At 37.6% G+C, this 27,535-nt stretch overlaps 1 protein-coding gene across 2 annotated transcripts; it reads left to right on the forward strand.

Moving 5' to 3' along the window:
* LOC149774961 (uncharacterized) lies at positions 1-27,535 on the forward strand. 2 transcript variants are annotated; one of them, XM_089944610.1, is made up of 8 exons: positions 1-77; positions 1,780-1,795; positions 7,786-7,855; positions 9,452-9,516; positions 19,036-19,105; positions 23,972-24,048; positions 25,009-25,044; positions 27,500-27,535. In XM_089944610.1, exons 1-6 carry the CDS (start codon positions 30-32, stop codon positions 23,979-23,981), a joined length of 279 nt encoding a protein of 92 aa, XP_089800736.1. In that variant the 5' UTR covers positions 1-29; the 3' UTR covers positions 23,982-24,048; positions 25,009-25,044; positions 27,500-27,535. The 2 variants fall into 2 exon arrangements, with proteins under 2 accessions (XP_089800736.1, XP_089800735.1); XM_089944609.1 differs by lacking the exons at positions 1-77; positions 1,780-1,795; positions 7,786-7,855; ... (1 more) ...; positions 25,009-25,044; positions 27,500-27,535 and adding an exon at positions 15,048-17,731 and having other exon boundaries at positions 23,972-24,034.

The raw sequence follows: 27,535 nt of genomic DNA on the forward strand, positions 1-27,535 counted from the left end.
TGTCAGCGATTAAATCGAAGACAGAAATCATGGGTCTTGTAGGTTATTTACCCTTTGCTTACTTCGTCTTCTTCACGGTAGGTAGAAAATACCTCTATTGTATTCTTGCAAATTTGTTTGCTACTGAAAGTAATAGAGCATTAACAAAGAAATTGAAAGCGTTTTCTTTTTAAAAAAGAAATGAATTAACTCAGTCACATTTGAAGTTTTCTTTATTTATCAAGATCGTTGAAGCAATATTGTGGACATATTGAAGCTTTTTTTCCTAATCATTTACTCACAGGTTGACGAAAATATAGCCTTCAAAACCTTATAAAGACAATGCGGAATCATTTTTCTGTTACTGAACAAAATATTAATACCAAGATGCGCGTGTAGCCGCAATGTTCAATAATACAATATATGTCTCTGTCTTGGTGGTCTCTCAGGCCGAGGAAGACAAGTTGTGCGATTTCATTGACGGTGGACGCGCATGTGGCTCCGGAGTCCAAATTCCGATACACACAGGCGGTTGCAGGTGGGGCATGGGACACCGGTGGTTGGGGGTGGCTGTGAAACAGCTCTGTGACGTATCTCACGAGCTGCAGCAAAACACTGGCCTCGATGGTAGAACTGGCTTTTCTGGTCAGGGCTCACCAGTGACTTCTCTCTGATGCAACGAGCTCGAGTTGGTAGGGTTGCATTTGTATAAATGAAATTACTCAACTACCCAAAGTGCATGCAATATTCAAAGCTAAAATTATGACCCGTAATATGCATAAGGTCATCTTAACATGAAATAAAATCATTGTTTCGTAAAAAAAAGTATGTGTCTTTCCTACGAAAATTGTAAACGCGATAGTTAAATCATTAGATTTACATATTCGTATTATATAATATTATCTACAACAGTCCGATAAAACAGTGAAAACAATTAATGTAATTCGCAAGATACTTCTACGCATGTTCTGAACATTTGGTGACAACTAAATAAGAAATGTTGGATTTATAGAGATTCAAATTTGTTGATGTCATGCATAAGTAATCGGTTTGGCTCCTCAACAAACATTTGAATCGACCCAGAACATCAAGTAGATTCAGTGAGATAAACAACAAAGTTGTTTCAGAAGATTGGACTGGGTTTCTGTTTTGGCGACTAGAAACTGATTCACCTTTAATTTGATGGTCGGCTGTGTTGAGGGCTTTGGCAATGATAATTGGAAAATGACGCAAGTAGAAGGCCACTAAATCATCGGAGTGATCATATAAGGCGGGCCATATTTCTAGTAGCATGGGACAACGTACACTTTTACACTTTTGGCCAGCGAATCATTGAAGTTTCTGGCATACGATAGTGCGATGGCAGGCTGCCCACCAGGCGGAGGTTTCATTGTGCTGAGATATGCTGAATCATGTTCCACTGCGTACTATTTTAGCTACTGGTTTTGCAATGGATTGGCTGACTATATATTATATACTGATTGAATATATTATGAATGTAGCCTTAAGAACGCAATACAAATGATAAAATGTTTTGGTTTTTATTTGTTGCAAATTTTTTCCATGCGGAAAAAAATCCATCAATATGAAATACCTTATATTCTCGGACCTCTATATTTGATCAGGGTGTTTTGCACAAATACTCATATTTTTGGTATTTCCAATGGACACAATGAGTGCTTGGACGTTATGCAAAATATGCTTTTATCTATAATTTTACAAAACGTATGAAAGCCACGCTATTCGGGAGACAAGGAAATTATTTTCAGAATAAAGCTACATCTTCGAATTCTATTTCAGGTCAGATGCAGCGAAGGTAAGATTTGATTTTGTTTCTTTCAGTTAAGTTTTACCAACAAAAACAAAGTGTTCACCACTGTCATGCAAATAATATAACTACTTCCATACAGTTTTAAGTAGTGAAATAGAATGACACAAAGGCAAAGAAATACATACATTCGTATGTTCCTTTTCATTCATAACAAATTGCTCTACTCGACAGATCCATCTTTGCGATTGCACAGGAAATCATTTTATTCAAACGTAAAACCATTGTATACAATGTAATCTGAAGTACAGTGAAAGCCTTTTATATCAAATGTTCCCTCGTCCATGTCCCACACCATTTGATGTAACGGAAACTGTATTATCCATCAGCAAAGAAATGTAAAGATGGAAGTCTTAGGAGAAAAAACCAATGTACATCAAAACAATTTGAAATCACTTACACGGTATTATGATTCTATCCTTGGCTAACAATTATTTATACACATTTTCAGTATGCTTAAGCAGGTAAAAGACGGTAGATTTGTAGATATATAAATATTCTCTACCTAACATCAATTAAATGTTCCATATTATGGACGGATCAGTACTATTACATGGCACTATTTCATTCATGGATAGGAAAAAGCCCATATCTTAGCCAAGACTTATCGCTGTTAGAATATCAGCAAAGGAAATATAATTGGTCTAAATAATAAAACTTAAAGGAACATTATCATGATACCATTGAAATAAAATGAAAGAATAGGTAAACTAATACTTCAATACAGCATAGGACTCGGCAATGACAAATTACTCGAATGTGATCAATATTTTAGAAATCGATCAGATGTATCGCGACGGTTTTTGAAGTCTTTCTAAAATGGACACAGATAATAAAATTTATTTGCTTTTATGTGCTTAAATAAATGATCCCATATGTAAAATAATGACAATAATGACAAGTGATCGATAGTTGATAATAAAAATATATACGTACAGCAGCAACATTCAACTCTATTTCGATCTCTGTGGACGTTTGGATGGTGGGAAGATATATAATGATATCATTTGCGTCATAATTCTAACTTACAGATAATCACATATGTGTACCTACAAACTCCACTTTCTCTATTGATTAAACAAGCAATATAATTACTGTAATATAATATTGTGATAGCAATAAACTATGTGAAATTTGACACGAGGTAACTACATTATCTCTGCCCTCTCCATGTATTTTACTTTATCAAAAGTGAATATTTAAATTTCTTGTCATGTAAAACCAACTGATACAGCCTTCACCACTTTTCTTTCTATTTTTTTTCCTTTCTTCGGAGTAAAGACAAATTTCGAAGGTTCAAAGGTATTAGCGTTAAAATGTTAGCTTTTTTAACATCAGCGGCCAACAGTTTGAGAGTTGCTTAGATGTGGAAGATATGACGTAATGCATTATTTTGGTAGGTAAAAGACATAATATGAAATGAGTACAATGTTTATTTTTGTGTTGAAGAAGCTTAGAAGATTTCAAGAAGTATACGTGTTTAGGTGATATATTTGGCTTGAAAGTTAAATATCATGACACTTGGAAATTGTCTATTAAATTTTTTTTGCTGTTAAGAAAACATATTGTTCCGATACTCGTGTCTTGAGTGAGATATGGTCTAGTTAAAAACATTCTTAAAATAAGAGGTGAACTAGTCTACATTTCTGATACTCTTTGAAACAGTATGTTAGTTTGATGTTACATGTTCAGTTATGGAAATATATTATTTCTTCATATTCCGATGCATGTAGCGAAGTTATTGCAGGGACATCAGTTTGATACTATCTAGGTATGACTACACTTTTAAATCTGAGAAACGTTTGTATCACAGATATATCATAAATTATATTTTGCAGAGCATGTACATTTGCGTAATCTATTCACTAAAGTGAGGTATTCGATTACTATGCAAGCATCCTGTGTGATATAGGTAAAATAAGACACCTTTCAGTAGAACATGACTACTACATGAATCCAGAGACATTTCACCAATTCAGTTTTGTGTTACTCTAAAGTTTCCAACTAAATATAAAAGATGAAATAATTGGCATAATACTCAACTAAAGATACACTCACGTGTACTAAAAATATCACTCTCTTTCTTAACCAAATCTTCACTTTCCCCTTTCTCTCTACATTGGACAACCGTTTTGATTCATTGAAACATATTTTATTTTCATTTGATTCGAGTCGACGAGGATCACGATAGTCATTTGGGAGTTGGAGGGACTGATTCTGTTGTGTGCGTGCGAAGGTGGGTGATGAGGTTAATCCTTGCATGGAATGTTCGTTTGCATAAGGGACGAGGGATGAGTGGGACATCTCCAGGTGGGTTCATGGCACGCGCTTTTCTGGCCTGCCTTTTCATCTCTACAGCTGCTGTCCTGCTAGATTAGCACAACCTGGAGCCTTTGTGCACGAAGGAGCACCAAGTGACTCGATCGGTTGATGTTTACTCCCAGGAATCAGGGTTTATGTTGGACGTTTTCAATGCCACTTTTAAATTGTCTTTGAAGCGTTTCTTCTGACCTCCATGGGATCGCTATCCTTGTTGTAGCTCGCCATAGAAGAGTCTCTTAGGTAGCCGGTGGTCTGGCATGCGTACAACATGTCTCGCCCCGCGTAGCTGGGACTGGATCAGGATGGTGTGGATGCTCGGGAGACCTGCTTGGGCGAGTACCTCAGTCTCTGGAACCTTGTCCTGCCACTTGAACTTGAGGATTTGCCTGAGACTTGTGGTGTGAAAGTCGTTAAGCGTCCTGGCGTGGAGTACTTCGCATGCGTAAAGTAGTGTGGATCTTTAGTTTGGTCTGGGTGATGATGCCTCTTCTATTCCAGACGTTGGCATTCAGTACGCCGAAAGTTGCGCTGGCTCTGACAATGCTGAAGTTCACCTCTTCATCAGTATTGACGCTATGTGACAGTGTTCTGCCAAGGTAGGTGACGCGGTTCACTACGTAGAATTTTTGGCCGTTAACGGTGATGCTGGGCTCAACATAAGGCTTTCCAGGGGCTGGCTGATGATGGAATTCACTGCTCTTGGTACTAATGGTGAGACCGAAGGTTGTGCAGGAGCTGAAGAACTTGTCAATGGTGCGTTGCAAGTCGGCTTCTGAGTCAGCGTTGAGGGCGTAGTCACGAGCAAATAAGAATTCGCTGATGGTGTCTGTCATAACCTAGGTTTTCGCTTGAAGCCTTCTGGGGTCGAACAATTTTCCATCTGTACGATACCTGATGCCGACTCCATTATGTCCGACTCTGAAAGCATTAGTTAGCATGGCGGAGAACAATATACTGAAAAGTGTCGGAGTCAGATTACAACCCTGCTTGACGCTATTAGTTACTAGGAATTGCTCAGATGTCTCTCCATTGTCCTGGACTCGTGCTTGCATGCCGTTGTTGAAATGCTGCACCATGGATATAAACTTACTCGGGCATTCGTACGTGGCCATTACCTTCCACAAACCTTCTCTGCTGACAGTATCAAAAGCCTTTGTCAAGTCGACGTAGATGGAGAAAAGTCGGCGTTTTGCTCTTGACATTTCTATTGTAGCTGCCTCGCAGCAAACACCATGTCAATGGTCTCACGTTCTTTCCGGAATCTACACTGGCTTTCTGGCAGGAGTCCCTGGTCAATGTGGGTATTGAGGTGGTTCAGTAGGATTCTGGCGAGTATCTTTCCTGCGATTGAGAGCAAGAATATACGCCGGTGGTTGTCTTAGACCTGCGCTTATACAGGTGGATTATGGAAGCGTCTTTCCTGAGGGATCGTCTCTTGCTGTCACATGAGTAAAAACAGTTGGTGAGCCTTTTTATCAAGGCTGTGACCCCTTAGTCACACGCACATCCTGCCTGTCCCTCTTCCTGTTAATGACGTAGTCGATGAGATGTCAGTACTTAGAGCGAGGATGTATCCATGACGTCCGGTTACGGGTAGGGAGGTGGAAGACTGTAATGGTGATCAACAGTTCGTGCCCGGTGCAAGTCGTGCATTAAAGTCGCCAAGAATGACGAGCTTATCTGCCATTGGAACGTCAGCAATAACGGAGTGAAGATTCTCTTAGAACTTGACCTTCACTTCATCCGGGTTTGGCATGGTTGGAGCATAGCAACATATGATGGTAAGGTGCTCTCTTCCAGACAAAAGGGGGAGTTTCATGGTCACGAGTCTCTCGTTTACTCCTTTGGGCGGTCCAGCCGATTTGCCAATCAGTGTTGCCGTCACTGCAAAGCCGACACCAACCTCACGGTGCTCTTCACTTCCTCGGTCGCTCCAAAAGTTAGTGTATCTAGAGCCCCTATCACAGATTTCGCCTCCTCCTGCAATCCGGGTCATGCTGAAGGCAGCAATGCCTACGTTGTATCTATTAGGGCGGTTCTCCTATGCGGTCTTTCCCCATCGTCTCTCTCCAGTAAGGTGCGTACATTCCATGCGTCAAGTGTGAGAGGAACAATCCGCGCTAAGCTCACTAAGGAGGTTTAGAGCAGGCATTGTTTAAGGCACCTTTTACAGCCCCTTCCTCATGCCAAGGAGGTGAGCAGTGCATTCCTGAAGAGGGCTGCTTAATCACTCAGGGGGTTACCGGACTCCACTTCTGCTCAGTGTCAGTGGTGAACGACCTTAATTGCCTGAGCCGCCTGCATACAGGTTTGCGGCTACGGCTGCCAGTGTACCCACACCTGCCGCTTCGTCTCTCGCCTGTCGTCATAGGACTTTAGTGGGCAATGTAATTGGATGTGTTTATGACAAGAGTGACTTGCGCGGTGACTTTGTTTTAAGTGAGGAAGAGTTGCGCAGTTCGTCGACCTCCCTCTATCGCCCAAAACCATCTGAGTGCAGCAGCATGACAAAGTCAAAACGGCTGGAGACGAAGTTGAGTGCAATAGATGACCAGGACGTTATACGTGTCGCGTCGAGCTCTTAGCACTCCACGGCGCTTTGTTGAGAATCGCCTTTCTGCCCGTTGACCAGCTGATGGTTCTTCCTCGCAGGCTGCCAAATCCAGTCTTCACATGCTAGGTAGACATATCCTAACTCACCGAGAATTTTGAACGGTCGGCTACCCTCAGCCGGGTTTAGTCGGCCGGTCGAGGCCGTTTATGGGGATGTGGCCGCTGCGCATGGCACAGCTTCTTGGAGCAGAGTGCCAAGTGGGGACCAAAGGTGGGCGAGCTTCCCCCGAAGGCTACGACTGCTTCCCCCAACCAGAGATGCTACCCCTCCCGGACAGTCCATACATCCAGCTAACTTACATAGGTTATCTACTAAAACCTACTTTTTAAGATATCATCAGTGAATGTCTTGAAATATCTTTTAATGAAAAGCACTTGAAACAGCTTCCTTTCTTTTCCAAACCAAATGTGTATTTAAAAGTTTAACACGTTGGTATTATTGTAAGATATAAATCTTGTAAAAACCAAATATGGAATATAATAATTAAGAACAGATGCGTGATTTAAAAAATATTTTAAAGACTTTTGAATTCATTAAAGATACGGACATATGCGTAAATCCATATCTAATAAAATTAAGAAGAAATTATATTCTTCTGTTAATCTAAATTGTGATCAGTACATCACATGTATTTATATTTATTAAACTCCTAAACGCCAATTGAAATTGTTAAATCAACGGCCTTTGTGAAAACTGCTGGTGAGTTCTATTCCCGCTGTTAATGTTTTAAGAAGACGAACAACTTGGTCAAAATCTAAGAGCCGATATTTCTAAAACGTATTGTCTTAAGAGTTTTCTTTTCAGGTGGGAAATACAGTCATCCTAATTAGAGAATGAGACAACTATCACTAGATCGTCTACATTTTTAATTGATGATTAAAACAATTATTTTGCACATATGGTTGCTTCCTCCACACAAAGTGGAGAAAGCACAAAATACCAAAATGTGTTTCTTCAAAAATATTTAGCGTGATTAGGGGTATTAAATCACATTTATGGTTACTAATTTATTTATGCATTTATGTAATTATTATTTATTAAGCCCTAAGTACGACGGTATGTCCTACCTTTGCGTGCGCAAACTGTGCTGACGGTCAACGAGCAGGATACAGGTTAGTATATTGACTAAGAAAATACTCTAAATTAAACCTGAAAAGATTTTGCAATAGGATCCAAAATTCGGACGAATCGATCTTAAGCACTTTGCCACCGATTTAAGAACCCTTCTGTTAAAAAGATCTACTGTATAATTCCTATGTTTCACCTATTCGAAACGCATTAAACAAAACGCAAGGGTTAATCAACAATGCAAAGTATTAGCTCGTCCTCAGAACGATATAACCCTTTTAATCTGAGTATTTGCTAATAACAAATTGTTAACCTATTAATTTATATAAATCAAAATAGCCTTTCTGAGACAGCGTTTGTATAACATAATTTTATTTCTACTGCTATTCGAATCAAAGCAAATGTAGATTTTCTAAAACTTTTTTCTTGGCCTATATTGTATTAGTAACACCGCTATAGCAAAATAGATTGAGTAATTACTCTCTATCGCTCTCTCTCAATCCATCTATCTCTAGTAAAACAGCCACAAACTGTGACGCAAGTCAGTAAAGTTGGCAAAATTACCGATATAAAAGAAATAAATTCGACCTTGCTGTACGTTATTTCACAACGTTTAAAATATTGTAAAATGAATCATTATCAGTCTGTTAGCTTCAGCTTTCCTCAATCTATCTATCTATCTATCCATCTATATATCTATCTATCTATCTATCTATCTATCTATATATATATATATATATATATATATATATATATATATATATATATATATATATATATATATATATATATATATATATATATATATATATATATATATATATATTGAAATTAAAGCTACGTACGATCCTTCGACGAATCAAGAATGGTATGCTATGAGTCATTAACGACCAAGTTGAAGCATGTGGTCCGACACAGGGACGAATCAGTTGAAACTGACAAATTTGTCGCTGTTGTTTCATTTAAGGATTTTTTTTTATTACTAAAATAAAAGATGGCTAGACCGCGTCCCATCTTACCATCTCAAATTCTGCAACTGTTATATGCAGGTATTACATATGTCATGCATATATTTAATGTAGGTTTCGTACTACTCGTTACAGCCACACTTGCAACAAATTACAATAGATTTTGGATTCTCACATTTTATTATAAAACCGTAATGCAAACAATGTCAGCATCTATGATACATATATCGTCTTTTTTACGCTTAACGCTATCTTTTTAAAATTATTTTGTTTATTAAGTATCACACGCAAGGAAGTGATTTGCGAATGAGTATATTTAAATACGATCCTTGTTGCCATTAGTCTATTTGTATTATTTGTTTGCTAGTGCGTTTTAAATTTAAGTGAAATTTATTTTGTGTAGGCTCGCATTGTACCATTTCCTTATTTCTATTCTTTCACTGAGTCTCAAAATAAGTGTTCTACACCGTTAAATCACGCGTGGATACTTATTTTGGTATGCCGCTTATCATGTGGAAAGTTAGCTATGATCTGTCTTGTCGGTGGATGACTTTTTTATAATGTTGGTTGGAGCTGAAACGTCATTCTATAAAACGTAAGCATGTATGTATGCATTAAGTGGATTATATTATTGTGTTTGCATTTATTCTTGATTATGAACGTGCTCTTCAGGTACGATTGGAGAGGTTGTCAGGAATGTTATTGTGAGCCGCATTCAACTGATACCAGGATTTCAGGTACTAAAAGAGCACTTATAGATGCACTCATCATCGTCTTTCTAGTATATTTTGTCAAAAATATATTTATCATACAAATTCCTTTTAGATCTGTTGAGATTGAATAAAATACCTTCAAGACCCATCCGGTGGCATGTTTCTAACGTCTCAGTACAAGCACATTATTCCAGATTTATAATAATGTAAAATATAAAAGTGATTTACGCTATATCTAACTTAATTATTCCTTTTCGAATACGACATACAACTGGACAAATTCGTAGGTAGATCAGCAAGATGCCATTCGTAATTCATATTTGATGCTCCCTAAACTGATAATGTAAGAGCTTTCAAAGATGCGCTGTATTTCTTAACGTACACAAGATCACCTTTAATACTATGAAACAAAAGCGGAATATTGCCGAAATGTAATCTGTAATCACTTGTGTGTATCAAATTTGTTTCTGACATCTTGATTCCGTAAAATTGGTGTAAATAATTCAACTTCACAGGACAGAGCCCTCAAACTATTGAATTAATTGGACAACGGAACTTAAATTTAACATACTGAGAGTGGAGGTGGGTCACAAATATTGGAACATATCGTAACAATCGGCACAAGTTCACAAGATATGTGAGAAAAGAAAAACGCTAGAATATCTCCAGGAGCATAATAACAAGTGATAAGAGCATAATGCAAGTGATATATGAGTTTTTCTTGCACAGTATCCGTTGATATCTTCATATGGATCAGTGTGAAGTGGCAAATTTTATGTCGATCTAACAAGAATACATTAGCTGAGACCAGACAACCATTAATTAGATTTATGGAGACAAGCGCGTATTATATCGCCATACTACCGTGTACGGTAATGTCCTTTAGAGGGAGAATTCTGTTCCTAATTAAACATTTGTTTATACAGCAGCCAGGCGGACAATTTAGGACGAGGAAAACTTCATTTTCATGGTAAAGTTGTCACAATTGAGAGAATGCAGAAACTCTGTTACTCAAACTACCAGGGTCAAGTTGACCCTGACTTTGGCGCCTCTGGAAAAAAAGGCGGCAGAGATATTTTATTCTGATTGGTACGTTAAATGAGAGGGCGTGTTCCAACACAAAATTTCATAGGTTTTAATATCGCCCGCATCGAATTTTAATCAGTCTAAGCTTTTCCTACAAGAGGAGATCCAAAGGTTATGACTCCGGAAATTTGCAAGAAATTTCCGTAAAACTGTTGTCCAAAAAGGGGACAATTGTCGAAAGGAACCGACGAACTAACCTACCGATTAGAGGGAGGAAACGTTGACGGCAAAGGTAGTGTGACAATTCCATGTAATTTGTTGATGCCATATATAATGCTTTGCTGAAGTTATTTATTTGTATCTGCATGAATCTTTTTTCTACATTCGTGTAATAATTTGCTTTATGAAGTATAACTGTGTTGAGTTTATGCATAGGAAGTTGTACATTAATCTTCTTTAGATAAGTTTGACGAATTGTTTGAATTTGTCGTCTTGTTTGCATAAGAATTATGTTCTAAGAATTTAATGCATTACATTAGTTAATATGATTTCAAGAATCCTTGTGAATTCGCCGAATTTAGAAGATTTCACGTATGATTAAGAATAAGTGTGTATTGACGGAAATGATCTAGTAATTGATTGACGTGATGTATCCTATTTATTCGCTGTGTATGTGGTAATGTGTAAGGTCAAGGCGTAACGAATTAGCCATTTGACTAACTAGGGTCATTATAGGACATGTGGAGTCGATTGATAGCCTTAGCGTCTGTTTAGCACTGATAGTGAAATCTGATAACGAGGGAGAATAATGAAGAATTAACCGTTTCATAAATAACGGGAAATTTAGGTTGTCTCTATTTATATTTATTTAAAAGGGAGAAAATAGCTCCAGAGACGTATGAACGAATGAGTGATGTTATTCTGAGACCTATACGGAGAAGCATAGAGAAGAGTGCAGTGAGACATATAATCCTGTGACGCAACCCTGCGACGTGTTAATCTCTGAAGAAGTATTTTGAGAGTGTCCTGAGACGGGTGGTAGAAAGTATCATCCCGAGATCCAAGGGGTCTGAACAGCGACAGAGGAAGCAAAAACAGACTGAGGACGAGCAGGTTATGAAATCATACAAGACGTTGACTTCGATTGTTCACTCGATCTTATGATGAACTAAATCTATCAGTAACAGATTGGCTATCTTATTTAGATCTATTTGCGTTTTCTTTGTATTTCGGTGAAAGTTAAATTTTTAAAAGCAGAGTACACACCTGATGTAATGAATTTTCACAGTGTTTGTATGTAATTGATTAAATTGTTTGTTTATATGTACGGGGGCTCGTGTTGGTTGTTCTATATACCTGCTCAGATCTCTATCTATTCCACCTATAAGTTTCACCACTTATATTTCTATTTACTCGAACCGGGCAATAACATCGAAGGCGGTCAACCCCTAGATAACGAAAACCAAATACGGAGGGACATTCACTCCCCCCGTGTAACAAATTTTGGGAGCTTTCGTCCGGGATATCAGAACATTTTCATTCGAGTAAAAGAGTCTGAGCAAATATTGAACAAAATCAGTATCTGTATAGTAATAATTCCATTATTACTATAAGAAATAAGGATCAGAGTGAATCGAGTCATTGTCTGCTATTTTGTTATATATATATATTGTGCATGCTAATTTCTTGCCATTTCTTTTCATATTGTGATGAGAATATTGTAAGAATTGAGACACATACCTTTGCTATCAGGTCGTATTCTAAATTTGTGGGGTAAAGTGGAAAATTTCCTTTGTATTCTCTTGTAAGAAGAGATATTTAGGCAAATCCCGCAGTAATAAATTACGCCTTTTTAGTGGTTAAGCGCTGCACTAATTTGGGGAGGCATTCCAGCTGCGTACTGGCCGTTTATTTATTGATTGATTGGTACAGGGACCGTCTGGTTTAACTGAGTCAGGCATACGATAAATACGTGAGGGGCTATTTTCAAATAGGGCAGTAAAACTTAAGTTATAGGTAAAAGACTTAATTCTTGTGTCACCTTACAAGTAGACCAGGATGGCGACAGACAGACAATTAGTTAGGGAATTTAAGTCAATAGGAAAAGAGGAATTAGGTTACGACGGAACTCAGTTAGCTGAATTTGTCGAACGAAGTGTTAGGGAACACAAGGAGCAATTAGCCGCGGAACGAGAGAAGGACAGACAAGCAGCTGAGCGTGAGCGAGAGCTCGAATTAGCCAGATTGCGGGCCGAGGAAAGGGAACGAGAGAAAGACAGACAAGCAGCTGAACGAGAGCTCGAACTAGCCAGATTGCAGGCCGAGGAGAAATCTAAAGAACGCGAACATATGTTAGCCATGGAGAGACTGAGGATCGAAGCCGAGTTCAGGAGGGGTGAAGATCTGAACGAACGTCCAGGGTCCACAAGTAGACGATCTGAAGACAGACGACCAATACAGATCACCATGCCCATGTTCAATGACAAGGACGAAATTGTTGACAACTTTTTGACACAGTTCGAAAAGTTGGCACTGGTTCATCAGCTACCCAGAGACCAGTGGGCTATCAATGTTTCAGCATTCTTACAGGGAGCCGCGAAAGACGTCTACCACAATATGACACCGGAGGAGATAGACGACTACGACGCTCTGAAGAAAGCGCTACTACGGCACTATAAGCTGTCGGCAGAAACGTTCCGGAAACTCTTTAGAGAATCGTCGAAAAAAGCTACCGAAACGCACGCGTAATTCCATAGCCGAGTACGCGTAATTTTTGATAAATGGATGAAAATGTCTGGCACCGCGCTAACGTATGAAGGCATACGCGAAGAAATTTTGAAAGAGCACGTCTTAAGTACGTACAGGAAAGATTTAATAGTATTTTTAGCGGAGCTTGAGTTCTCGACCTTGGATGACATAAGCGTGATGGTCGAGCGCTATGAGAGCGCGCACTCGCGTCCAACCACCTGGGGTGGCAGGGACCGACCTGGAATCGGCGAGCATAGAAAGACCACTGAGGTGGCACCCCAAAGACGGAATGGACAGAATGGTGGGAGGCCAGGGACCGGAAATCTCAGCCGAGAACATTTCCGTGGGTCGGGGAAGACTCAGGGGGTAGAGAAAGATGCCACGGGGAGGAAAGGTGACCCGGTGTGTTACGGCTGCAACAGACCAGGCCATGTCGTTAAGGATTGTAGGAAGTATCGTCCGACAACGATTAATTCGGTAACTCCGAATACTGTTAAGAGACAAGAAACAGTGGAGTTGACTAATACAGCAGTAGCTACGGTTAACGGTGAGAGGGCAACCGTTCTGTATGATACTGGCTGCAGTTATCCTGCCTTGGTGGATAGTAAGTATGTCAAGCCTGGGGATTATACAGGCGAGACGGTTGAAGTCCAGTTTGCTAACCGGACGAAGGATTCGCTTCCGGTCGTTAGCATTGATCTTGATTCGCCGTATGTAAAGGGACGAATTCAAGCAGCGTGTTTGTCGGGACTGTCTCATGATGTAATATTAGGGTGTAGGTATGTGTTGCCGCAACCTAACCCTATGGCGTGTACACCTGTATACGTCGGGTCTGTTGAGACGAGGGCTATGAAGCGAAGGTCAGGGTCAAAGCCGCTACGACCCACGACTTCGCCCATAGACAATTTGCTACCTGGCGAGTTGAGGAAACTTCAAGAGGAAGATTTGTCTCTCAACAAGGTACGCAGGTACGCAAAAGATGGGTCTGTATGGAGAATGCCAGACGGCGAGGTAAAGTTCGCGACGAAACGCGGTATTTTGTATCGGTACGCCAAGAAAGGGACCGATACGTTCAAGCAAGTTGTTGTGCCCAGAGCGAAGCGAGCAGAAGTGCTTAGGCTGGCACATGAGGGTCTACTTGGAAGCCACATGGGCGTGGCGAAGACCAGAGATAGGTTAGTGAGGGAGTTCTACTGGCCAGGTGTGTATGGGGATGTTCGGAGGTATTGTTTGTCGTGCGACAAGTGTCAGCGGGTGGCACCCAAGACCTCCCATCGCCCGGTGCCACTAGGAACCACCCCACTGATTGACGAACCTTTTTCGAGGGTGGCGATGGACTTGGTAGGTCCGATAAAGCCGGCGGCAGAAAGCGGTAATCGTTATATATTAAGGATAGTAGATTACGCCACTCGGTACCCAGAGGCAGTGGCCTTGAAGAATATTGACTCAGTCACGGTGGCTGAGGCCTTGTTAGGAGTTTGGTCTAGAGTTGGTGTCCCTGAGGAGATACTGACTGACCAGGGGACGCAGTTCGTGAGCCAGGTGATGGAAGAAGTAAATAGATTACTATCTATTAGACACCTGACGACTACCAGTGTAATGGTTTGGTGGAGCGTTTCAATGGGACATTGACACAGGCTCTGAAGAAGCTATGTGAAGGTCGACCTAGGGATTGGGATCGATACCTTCCCGCGATACTGTTTGCGTATCGAGAAGTGCCACAGGCAAGTTTAGGTTTTTCACCTTTTGAATTAGTATATGGAAGGACAGTCAGGGGACCCATGGCTGTGTTAAAACAATTATGGACGGATGAGAAAGCATCGGAGGAAGTGCGAACAACATACCAATATGTTGTTGATCTCCGCAACAAGCTGGAAGAGGTTTCGAAATTGGCTCAGGAGAATCTCTGTGACGCAAGGGGACGTCAAGCCAAATACTACAACAAAAGGACGAAGGAACGTCACTTCGAGGTGGGTGACAAGGTGTTGTTGCTACCGTTAGAACACAACAAACTTCAAGTCTCATGGAGGGGACCATTCGTGGTAACGGAGAGAAAAGGTGGACAGAACTACCGTATCCGGGTAGGAGACAAGGAGAAGTTGTACCACGTAAATCTCCTGAAACGTTACCGTGAAAGAGAAACACCCACAGAGTTCGTGGTAGCTACAGTTGTAACAGAAGAAGTCGACGACAACGGAGGAGAGGCGGAAGTACTCCCTAGTTGTCCTTTGACGAGGGAAGAAACCTATGTCGACGTTGTGTTTGACGGGACGTTAACGTCAGAGCGACGTAAGGAAGTGGAGTCGTTACTCCAAGATTATTCAAGCGTCTTGACAGAACGACCTGGCAAGACGGAGTTGGAGGAGTTCACCCTGAAATTACTGGATGAGAAACCAGTGAAGTTAAAGCCATATCCGCTACCCTATGCAAAATTAGAAACTGTCCGAAATGAAATTCAAGCTATGATAGACCTGAGAGTTATGATGACTGACTTAACTCGAGAAAAAGTTCCTACGAAAGTTGTATGGACAGACGCATGTGAACGAGCATTTCAGACGTTAAAGGACAGACTGACGTCAGACGCAGTAGTGAAATTGCCTGATGTGACCCGAGATTTTGTCTTACGTACTGACGCGTGTGATAGAGGTTTAGGGGCAGTGTTATTACAAGAGCATGACGGAAGCTTATTCCCAGTTGCTTACAGTAGCAGGAAATTGTCGACTGCAGAACGTAATTATTCGGTATCTGAGAAAGAATGCTTGGCAATTATCTTTGGGATAACTAAATTTCAACGTTACTTGTATGGACGAAAATTTATTTTGGAAACTGACCACCAACCACTAGCTTATTTAGCTCAAGTTAAGTTGACAAATGGACGACTAATGAGATGGTCATTATTTCTACAGCAGTACCAAGTCCAGGTACGATACATTAAAGGCAGCGAGAATGTAGGAGCTGAATGCTTAAGTAGACTAGGGACGTCTGAGGTGAAGGGTTCACCTGAGGTCGTATAACTGAATAAGATTAGATCTCCAAAAATTTGGAGATCAAAATCCCTGATTTTACTCTTCAAGGAGGGGCCTATGTGAAGTGGCAAATTTTATGTCGATCTAACAAGAATACATTAGCTGAGACCAGACAACCATTAATTAGATTTATGGAGACAAGCGCGTATTATATCGCCATACTACCGTGTACGGTAATGTCCTTTAGAGGGAGAATTCTGTTCCTAATTAAACATTTGTTTATACAGCAGCCAGGCGGACAATTTAGGACGAGGAAAACTTCATTTTCATGGTAAAGTTGTCACAATTGAGAGAATGCAGAAACTCTGTTACTCAAACTACCAGGGTCAAGTTGACCCTGACTTTGGCGCCTCTGGAAAAAAAGGCGGCAGAGATATTTTATTCTGATTGGTACGTTAAATGAGAGGGCGTGTTCCAACACAAAATTTCATAGGTTTTAATATCGCCCGCATCGAATTTTAATCAGTCTAAGCTTTTCCTACAAGAGGAGATCCAAAGGTTATGACTCCGGAAATTTGCAAGAAATTTCCGTAAAACTGTTGTCCAAAAAGGGGACAATTGTCGAAAGGAACCGACGAACTAACCTACCGATTAGAGGGAGGAAACGTTGACGGCAAAGGTAGTGTGACAATTCCATGTAATTTGTTGATGCCATATATAATGCTTTGCTGAAGTTATTTATTTGTATCTGCATGAATCTTTTTTCTACATTCGTGTAATAATTTGCTTTATGAAGTATAACTGTGTTGAGTTTATGCATAGGAAGTTGTACATTAATCTTCTTTAGATAAGTTTGACGAATTGTTTGAATTTTGTCGTCTTGTTTGCATAAGAATTATGTTCTAAGAATTTAATGCATTACATTAGTTAATATGATTTCAAGAATCCGTGTGAATTCGCCGAATTTAGAAGATTTCACGTATGATTAAGAATAAGTGTGTATTGACGGAAATGATCTAGTAATTGATTGACGTGATGTATCCTATTTATTCGCTGTGTATGTGGTAATGTGTAAGGTCAAGGCGTAACGAATTAGCCATTTGACTAACTAGGGTCATTATAGGACATGTGGAGTCGATTGATAGCCTTAGCGTCTGTTTAGCACTGATAGTGAAATCTGATAACGAGGGAGAATAATGAAGAATTAACCGTTTCATAAATAACGGGAAATTTAGGTTGTCTCTATTTATATTTATTTAAAAGGGAGAAAATAGCTCCAGAGACGTATGCACGAATGAGTGATGTTATTCTGAGACCTATACGGAGAAGCATAGAGAAGAGTGCAGTGAGACATAATCCTGTGACGCAACCCTGCGACGTGTTAATCTCTGAAGAAGTATTTTGAGAGTGTCCTGAGACGGGTGGTAGAAAGTATCATCCCGAGATCCAAGGGGTCTGAACAGCGACAGAGGAAGCAAAAACAGACTGAGGACGAGCAGGTTATGAAATCATACAAGACGATTACTTCGATTGTTCACTCGATCTTATGATGAACTAAATCTATCAGTAACAGATTGGCTATCTTATTTAGATCTATTTGCGTTTTCTTTGTATTTCGGTGAAAGTTAAATTTCTAAAAGCAGAGTACACTCCTGATGTAATGAATTTTCACAGTGTTTGTATGTAATTGATTAAATTGTTTGTTTATATGTACGGGGGCTCGTGTTGGTTGTTCTATATACCTGCTCAGATCTCTATCTATTCCACCTATAAGTTTCACCACTTATATTTCTATTTACTCGAACCGGGCAATAACATCGAAGACGGTCAACCCCTAGATAACGAAAACCAAATAAGGAGGGACATTCACTCCCCCCGTGTAACAATCAGTTAGAAACATTACCACAAAGGAAGTTGACTAGTTAAAATGTTGCTGCTTCGGTGGCGGTAGTGGTTAGAGCGTCCGCCTCAGATGCGGGAGGCCGCGTGTTCGAACTCCGGCCGAGTTTTACCAACGACATACAAATTGTAGTTAAGCTGCCTCGCTTGGCGCTCACCTTTAAGAGGTTAACGTTAGGACTGCTTGACCTGGTGTCAGGATAACATGACTGGGTGGGACATGCTGCTACATTAAATGTTGTGCTATTCCAAGGAATACAATTAAGCAAGACCATGAATGGAATATTGGAGGACAGATACGTGATTTTAAAAGGATTTTAAAGTTAAGACTTATTGTTAGAACCGTACTAGGAATTGCAGAGAAAGTTTCAAATGTCATGTGCTATTAGATTTTTTAAAGGGGAGAAACTGAATATATACATATGTAATACAATTAGAGAAAAACTTCACTCGTTATCGAAATATAAATTGTGCACAGAATATTTTAATTACTATATAAATTCATAACAGTTATGAAACTTCTAAAACAACAATGAAAAATGCGAATTCTAGAAATCGCCAAATTGCTGACAATTTCTAATCTATAAGTTGATGTTTTAAGAAACAACTGACAGAAAACTTGGTCCGAATTTAAGAGCAAAGATGTCTGAACCAGGCTATCTTAATAATTCACTTTCAAGAGAAACAGATAGTATCAGTATATAGATAATATAGAAAATTATCTACGGATCGTCTAAAGTTTTAAAAATCACGCACTGAAGATTAAACAAATTATTTTCACATAGGTCGGTTTTATCCACAATAAATGGAATACAAAATGCTCTAAGTTTTGCCTGGAAAATGTTTAGAGGACTTTAAAACAAAATAATTGATATATCTATTTATTTTATTTTTGTTTATTTAGCCTCAACGACGACCGTATGCCCTACTTTTGCGTGCCCCATGTGTACCTACGGTCAGCGCGGAGGTTACAGGTGAGTGTATTGACTAAGAAAATACACAAGTTAAATTTCTTACATTTTGAAAAGAAAAGCAATAAACACGCCATCAAGTAACAGATCTTAAACATATTGTGAGACAATAGTGTTTTTCTACTTTTTTCGAATTAAAACAAATCTAGATTTTGTAATTGTTTTATTTGCCTTGACTTATATTCCGTTACTGGCACCTTTATAACATAGATGGTTCAATAACACACTCTCTCTCTCTCTCTCTCTCGTCTCTCTCATTCTTTGTATACCTATCTCAAGAAAACAGCCACAAACGGATGCAATGTTATGAAGGCTGGCAAAATCATCTGTTATAATGCAAGAAAGAAGTTTCTTAATCGTGTAATTATCTTGCATCCTTTTCCAATATTACACAATGAATCTTTATTACTCCACCGGCTTCATACAGCATTGTTCTAAGGTCAAACCCAGTTCATCCATTCAAATGCTGAGGCAAATATACTATAGTAAAATCGATGGCCTTGCCCCCCTCCACTTCCAGCCCTTCTTGCATGAGGATCATTAAAGAACTACAACGCACCACAAAATCCGCTATTGCAACATGCAAGTATTTTAAAGTAACGTATGTTCAATAAAACTATAAAATGCTTACGATTTTCTAAATTTTAGTAACAAATGCATTGGTTCTTTGACACTCATTAAAAGCGATAGGGAGGCAAGGAATTACGAGATGTATGTGGAAAATGTGTCAACAAAACTGACATTCGGTTAGATTGACAATGTTATCAATAGTTTCTAGATAACTTCGATACCGTTAAACCCGCGGCTGTGTTTTATCTAAGAACTTGTAATTTAAAGCGTTAGTGTTATGCATGCAATAATTAGTTTCTGTTTGTTTATTACAATCAAACACATAGTTCGTAACGTAAAGGTAAATTTCGACTATTTCCTATATGCAGAAAAGAATAAACTTGATTCAATACACAGTTTGAAACGTACATTAGACCATATTTTATTTCATCATATGCAATAGGTGCTCTTAAGAATAGTCAGAGAAAATCAGGAGAAAAAAAAAACTTCGCTCTGAAAAAAAATATAATTGTGTCTCGACTAGCCAAAATTACTATTACACAAATGCTGGGTTTTGTTTCTTTTATAAGGAAAGGATATGCCCGTGATATGTACAGTAAAGAAAACAAAACACAATCAAAACTGTAAGAAACAATAATTAAACTGTTGGTTACTATTTCTCTGACATATTGAAATTATCTTATTTTATCACTAGTAAAGTACCTATTAATAATTATGTTTTAGTATGAATCATAGACGTAGGCAACACTAAGAATTATTTAACGAAACTTTGTATAAAAATATTAAATATCCCACCCATTTATGTAAGATGAGGGATAAATTAATCCACGTTAAAAATACACAATGATGTTGGGATCACACGTCTGTATCACAATTTATCCAACCTTTCATAAACAGTTTTATATATTTGCCTGTTGTTATAAAGAATCACTCTGTTGACTCAAAGAAGCATTTGTTGAAAAACAAACGTTTAATAGATTTGATTGACTGATTGGATTTACATCGCGTGCGCCCGGACGATCCTTGTTTCATATGTGACTCAGATAAAGAAAATAGTATGTTACATATTATTTGCAATATTATGTCGGAGGACAAAGATGCAATATTCTATATGCAGTAGATGGGTTCAATAAGAATCAGAAAACTGAATATTTAAAGTTAAGCACTAACCCCACATACGCAGATAAATTTATGCTACAAGATTCCTATATACTGTTTGCTTCTTTATACAAAAAGAATTTTAAAGAAACGGATGATCATTATATATTTATAAACAATTAGAATATCTACATGACGTCATTAAGTGATGTGCATTATCAGTGCAATCTAATTTGTATAACTCTATCAGATATATAAGTAAATGTCAATTAAAACAACAACTTAAGTCATGAAATAGAGACAAACAGCCATATATATAATTATATATTTCTGACTGATATTCAAAGGTGTCTCTTTACCAAGCGACTCCAACACTCGCATACTTGAAGTCACATGTTTTCCCTTTTGTCCAAGGAATTCTCATCAACAGTAGTTTCCTAGTGAAGTTTTAATAACACGCCAAGGCTATACAATAATTTTCCTCTAACTAATGAATGACAACAAAATACTCCAACTTCACACTTACGTCAGATCTTCACATTTGCATAGCAACCTCACAAGTTCACCTTGTTAGATTTCCGCAACGTAGTGCCAGTACCGGGAACTATTCTACTACTCTATCCCTGGGTAAGTTTTAATCACGGTTATAAACCTGACTTCATCTGTATCACTTCACCATATTTACAATCAGAGCAACAATAGAAGGCGTTTCCAGACAAAGGAATATAGATATTTCACACCAAGATACCGAATCAATCAACGCCTTTACATTTACACAGGAATTACTTGGCTACGTGCCCTTTTAATCTGGCTTTGGCCTCAACTCAAACTCTAATAAATCTATAAAATTAATACGTACATACAAATGGCGCATACCCTAGATTTACTACAATATATTGTATACAAGATGTCAATTTTTTCATTCAAATTCTGCATAATAATATATAATGTATGGCCCTTTTGTAGACAACTAATCTAAACGATTAATACAGTAACTTTGTTTAATATGTCTGCACGACTGCAAAATTGGATAAAGACTAATTATTTGTGCTCGAGTTTACGAAAGATAGATTTCTAGGGACATGTGTTATTAAAAGCACGGCTGAAAAAATGCAGTACATACTATTTAGTTATGCTTTCACAGGATACCTGTTCTTAAAATCCCGAGTAACTAAAGACACTTACAAAAATTCAAAACGTACACGACATAATGATAATTTTAAATTACAAAACATTCACTCTAACCGACTCATGAAACGTGACCTAAAGGTTTTGCGTGTATTTCATCCATGTCTCTTTCCCATTGCACTGTCTGATGTTATAGGGCGCAGAGAATTAATTAAAGGTCCCATATACATTTATGTTACTGTCTGGCAAATTACCATATTATTGTAGTAAGATCTGCAAAATACGCCTATATCCTATGAATGATATAACCAAGAAAAGAAACAATGAAAATAATCCTCTGCAAGTCTTGTTTTGGAGGAAAATGCCCTTGTAGATAAGAATTGATATAATCTCTCTATTTACATGCAATATAACCTGTTTTACAACTTCGATACAATTGAATAGTTTAAGGTTCGAATCAAGTATTGACTACAATCTACCGATACATCAGCTTGCTCCAAATTATAATGTTAGTTGCCATTATTTACTTTGAAATATATGGTATTTGATATGCTACCACACATAGGCTTGTTTCACAGCTAATCAAATAAATAGTAGCCTGTTAAAGAAAAATCAAATTATATTTATACAATAATAACTCATAGTCATAATTAGGTTTCCTTGAAACCGCCCGCAAAAACGCAGATGTCTCAAAAGTACCCTTTTATGGACATTGAGCGATTTATTTCAATATGTGTACCCACCGCATTGACAATGTGGGCTAATTACGAATGATAATGTTGGCAAAACACGCTTATATTCAATAAACGATCTATCCAAAATGAGACTTTTCAAAAATAAAAATGACATGCTAAGCGCGTCGTTTTTGAGAGAAATGTCATTGTAGTCGCCCACTATAAAACATGCTCTTAAATATTAATAGTTTTCATATTAATAGTGTAATAAATGCAAAACCATGTTCAACCGTTCGAGTGTAAGAGATGTACGTTATCTCAGTGTACAAATGTTATAGAAAGTGTTATTTTGATATTTTGTATCCAATACAATATAACACTGACTGCATATCGATTGATGTAATCATTGTATAACCTATAAAAATAACAAAAACTATATATATATATATATATATATATATATATATATATATATATATATATATATATATATATATATATATTTGGTTGCTTGACAATATTCTTGCAATTACCCTTATAACAAAATATACAATATATATTTCATTTCTTTTCAAGCAAAGGGGGTAAAAATAATTCCATAATTTAATGTGCTAGTTAACAGCAATACAACTGGTACTTTTATGCTTCTAATGCTGTATTAGTACTAACGTTACTACCCATGTTTCACTTCTTGTCGTTAGATTTAAGTCTCACAATTCTTTATATCGAAATAATTAAATTAATATTAGCACTTCTTTTAAATGTTTAATTTTTTGTTTTAAGTTTGGCGTTATGTTTCTCAGATCCGCTTTGTTTACGAAGTATAACACATAAATAGCTGATCTACGGATGAATATACAATTATGTAACCTTGGAATCATTTTTTCTCATCCTTGGTTTAGTTGTTCCTCTTTTTCATTCTGAATATAATTAAATATACTGTTTTGTATATTCTCAGCGTATGTTTTCATATCTTTAATTTCGTCAACTTAGACTGAAAATATTTTGTATTCTTTTTGTTTATTTTTTTCCTAAGGTATTTTATGGATCATGTTGCTTCTTTCCTCTTGCTGTATGATAGATTGAGTATGATCTTTATGGGTGGCGGGTGGGTGGAATGACTCTATACAGTCTTGGGATACCTTCTTACCCGATGTCATTTATTTGCTAAAATTGGACGAGGTGAAAGTGGTACAAACTAGTTTGATAGGTGGGTCATAATACTGTACCTCAAATGCAAGGACACTCGCCTGAAATCACCTGAACAGCGTAACATTCTTCACCAACATGTATGTATGTATGTATGTATGTATGTATGTATTTATGTATGTATGTATGTATGAAAAGACTATATTTTGTTATTGTCTATGTAAAATATTTTCGTATATGTCTTCTTTAGGTACGATTAAAGGGGTTGTCAGGAATGCTACTGTGATTGGATATCTACCACGACCACTGCTCCTGTGGTTACTACAGGTACTTAAATAACACACTGCCATATACTCGAAATCTTTTACTTTTTATCTTTAAAAAAAATAAATAGTATTAATGTTAATTAACCTCGGTCTTCTCGCAACTGAGTACAGTGTACAGTGTCATCATGCCTCATCCATCGGTTTGGCGATTTCTGACAAATATTTGACCACAATTCACGCACATTATTACAGTTTTACTTTTATTCAAAAATACTCGAAAAGTACATTTTGCATCAGTAAAAACAGCAATATGGAATAAAATAGTCAGTACGTTATAGACATATTAGAATATTTCTCTTGTCCCTGAATGGCTACTTATTCAGTAAATCATTGCATTTTATCCAACTTATACATTTCCTTTTATGACAGACAATTACGTCAAATAATTTAACACGCAATATGAAAATTAGGCCCAACATGTGTGTACATTATTTCGAAACATTAACCTTGTCAACCTATATTCAAAGAGGTGGACAGAAAGAATTTATCCGACAAAATTGACGATGTTTATTTCATCGAAATGTATAATTTTCGAAAACTTTATAAACTTTCCTGAATATCATCTGCAGCTTTAGCTTTAAAATATTTTGATTGACGTAACATATCTATACAACCGACAGGTATTTCTAGGAAATCAGTATATGAAATATTAACAATTAGGTCATAAACAATTACCAGATGTCATTGAAGAATACACTTTTCAATATCGTTCAGAAATTCTTCTTTTTAACGTCATTAATTAAACAAAAGACGCTGTAATTCAAGACGTGCGTACTATCATCAATTATTACGAGCATGCGTAATAATCTTACAACGCAAAATCTTCCGTCCGTAGAGACACAACAATACTACATGATAGAGTCTCGTTTACCAAACCTATCTTGGAAATATTTCGATGTCGTGCTACATTAATTTATTAAATATGATCTACGACGATTTTTGTTTCTTTAAATATATCTAGAAGCAAGCTTGGAACCTCATCCAGCAAACTACTGGAGTAAGTAAATGAATTGACTCTTGTCCTTTTCTTCCTTTTTCTTTCTTTCTGTTGATTATTAATGAACAGGATAAGAAAATCAACGCAACATTGACCACAATGTTGGCATCCAAAATGGTATACTTGTTGATGATATAGCCGTGTTGTAAGGATTTGGTCTCAACATATTATTTATCTGTTGTAAAGTGAATTGTCTGTAAGCATCTTAACTGACTTGCACGAAATACTTCTGACATTTCCATAGCGATATTCACATATTGTCCTAGATATGACCCCCGTCCAAATTTAGCGTCGGTTTGTGGGCACTGATGTAGATCGAACTAGGTTTGTTCTCAGTCTAGGAGTTGTATGGATTTCCAAATTACAGTATGGTCAGGGCAAAGTTTGGGGATGGGCCGTGAATCTCCAGACGAGCTTGAGCTTGATCGTGTATGTTCATTAAATCTTACTTTCAATGTATCGCTTTAATTTGGGACGTTACAATCTGCCGCAAATTTGGTTAAAGATTATACCCTCAACGTATCGTATTCAATGGGGCCGTTACAACCTGTCGCATATCTGGTCAAAGATTATACCTTCAATGTATCGCTTTCAATGAGGCCATTACACCCTGCTGCATATCTGGTCAAAGATTATACCTTCAATGTATCCCTTTCAATGGGGCTGTTACAATCAGCCGCATATCTGGTTAAAGATTATACCGTGAATGTATCGCTTTCAATGTGGCTGTTACAACCTGCCGAATATTTGGTTAAAGATTATACCTTCAATGTATCGCTTTCCATCAGGCTGTTACAACCAACCACCTATCTGGTTAAAGATTATACTTTCAATGTATCACTTTCAATGGTGGCCTTTACAACCTGATGCATATCGGGTTAAAGATTATACCCTTAATGTATCGCTTTCAATAGGGTCTTTTCAACCTGTCGCATATCTGGTTAAAGATTATACCCTCAATGTATCGTTTTCCATGGGTCGTTACAACCTGCTGCATATCTGGCTAAAGATTATACCTTTAATGTATTACTCTCAACGGGGCCGTTACAACCTACCGCATCTGGTTAAAAAGTATACCCTCAATGTATCGCTTTCAACGGGGCCGTTACACCCTGCCACATATCTGGTTAAAGATTATACCATTAATGCGAATGTGGTTACACAATGTTTATACAATCAAACATATCAGTCCATGCAAAAGGCGAAAAGTGGCATTTGTGCACATATTACAATTGTAAGCAAGGTTTACCTTTGAAAATAGCTTTTTGAACAAATAGCCTGCACGAACTCTCATTATTGCTATTAGAAGTAGTGGTATTAGTGGTGTCGGTAGTAGTTGCAGTAGTAGTAGTAGTAGTACGTTATCAAGAGTGGTTTATTTGCAATTTCATTCAGATAAAAATAAATACGCTAATATCTTGTTCTTTTTCAAAAATATATTCCACAGACGATTACTTTATCCTACTCACTTTAACCCATCCTATAAATCAAATCATCACTGACTTAAAATAACCACCGATATTAGTTTCTTTAGCGCACAATGACATAACAATAATTTCACTACTGATGAACAGGTTACAGATGACTGGTTCTCTTCTCGGTTAAATTTGTATACTTTCCGCTTGGAAACTGCTACTCACGCGTTAACAATACCATTATCCAGTTGGACAACTTGCAGGGTCGCCTAATGTATGAAGCCTGTGATGAACTGGAAATCAAACGAAGGCGTATATGGCTATTCCTTGTGACCCATGAACCGAGCGTTTACATTTATTTAGATTTAGCTTTAAAACTTGAGAGACACTTGCCCCTAATAAATAGGGATTTAACTCGTATCTTGTTACTTCAGAGATAGCTTCAATTAACAGGTCAATAGATGAAGATATCAAAATGAAACTGTCACACTGGCACTAAAACGACTTTCATTTCTACTGAGATAATACGACTAATTTTCCACACTTCAGGACAGAATGGCCATAGTTGATAGGTGAGTTCTTCGTAAAGAAGGTCAGGTTTCAATTTTCATGTTTGATTAACGAGAGATACAATAGAACGAACGAATATAGTTGTGTCTTGCTTATCCTGCTAGGGATCACATTAAACCAGTAGTAATCTCTTGTTTTACGAGAATACCTAAAGTGACTCAATCAACACAAAAAATTCCAATCGCAAGAATCTCTCTCTCTATATATATATCTATCTATCTATCTATCTATCTATCTATCTATCTATCTATCTATATATATATATATATATATATATATATATATATATATATATATATATATATATATATATATATATATATATATATATGGAGGCAAGTGAAGATGCAAAGCAATAAAACACAAACGGGCATTACAATTGCTGAAATACAGAGGTAGCATATAATATAATTGAAGGGGCTAAGCACTCAAAATGCGCAAGTTGTTGATGTCTCTTGTATAATTTGGAGGTATATCAAGGAGTAGCCTGTTGTCCATTCTCCGTA

Source organism: Sinohyriopsis cumingii, unplaced genomic scaffold (assembly GCF_028554795.1).
Source record: "Sinohyriopsis cumingii isolate HCF-2022 unplaced genomic scaffold, ASM2855479v2 utg000066l, whole genome shotgun sequence".
NCBI lineage: Eukaryota > Metazoa > Mollusca > Bivalvia > Unionida > Unionidae > Sinohyriopsis > Sinohyriopsis cumingii.

Bases quoted from the DNA above. Each gene is read 5' to 3' on its own strand.
- LOC149774961 (XM_089944609.1), top strand. From the start codon at position 15,048: ATGGCTGTGTTAAAACAATTATGGACGGATGAGAAAGCATCGGAGGAA.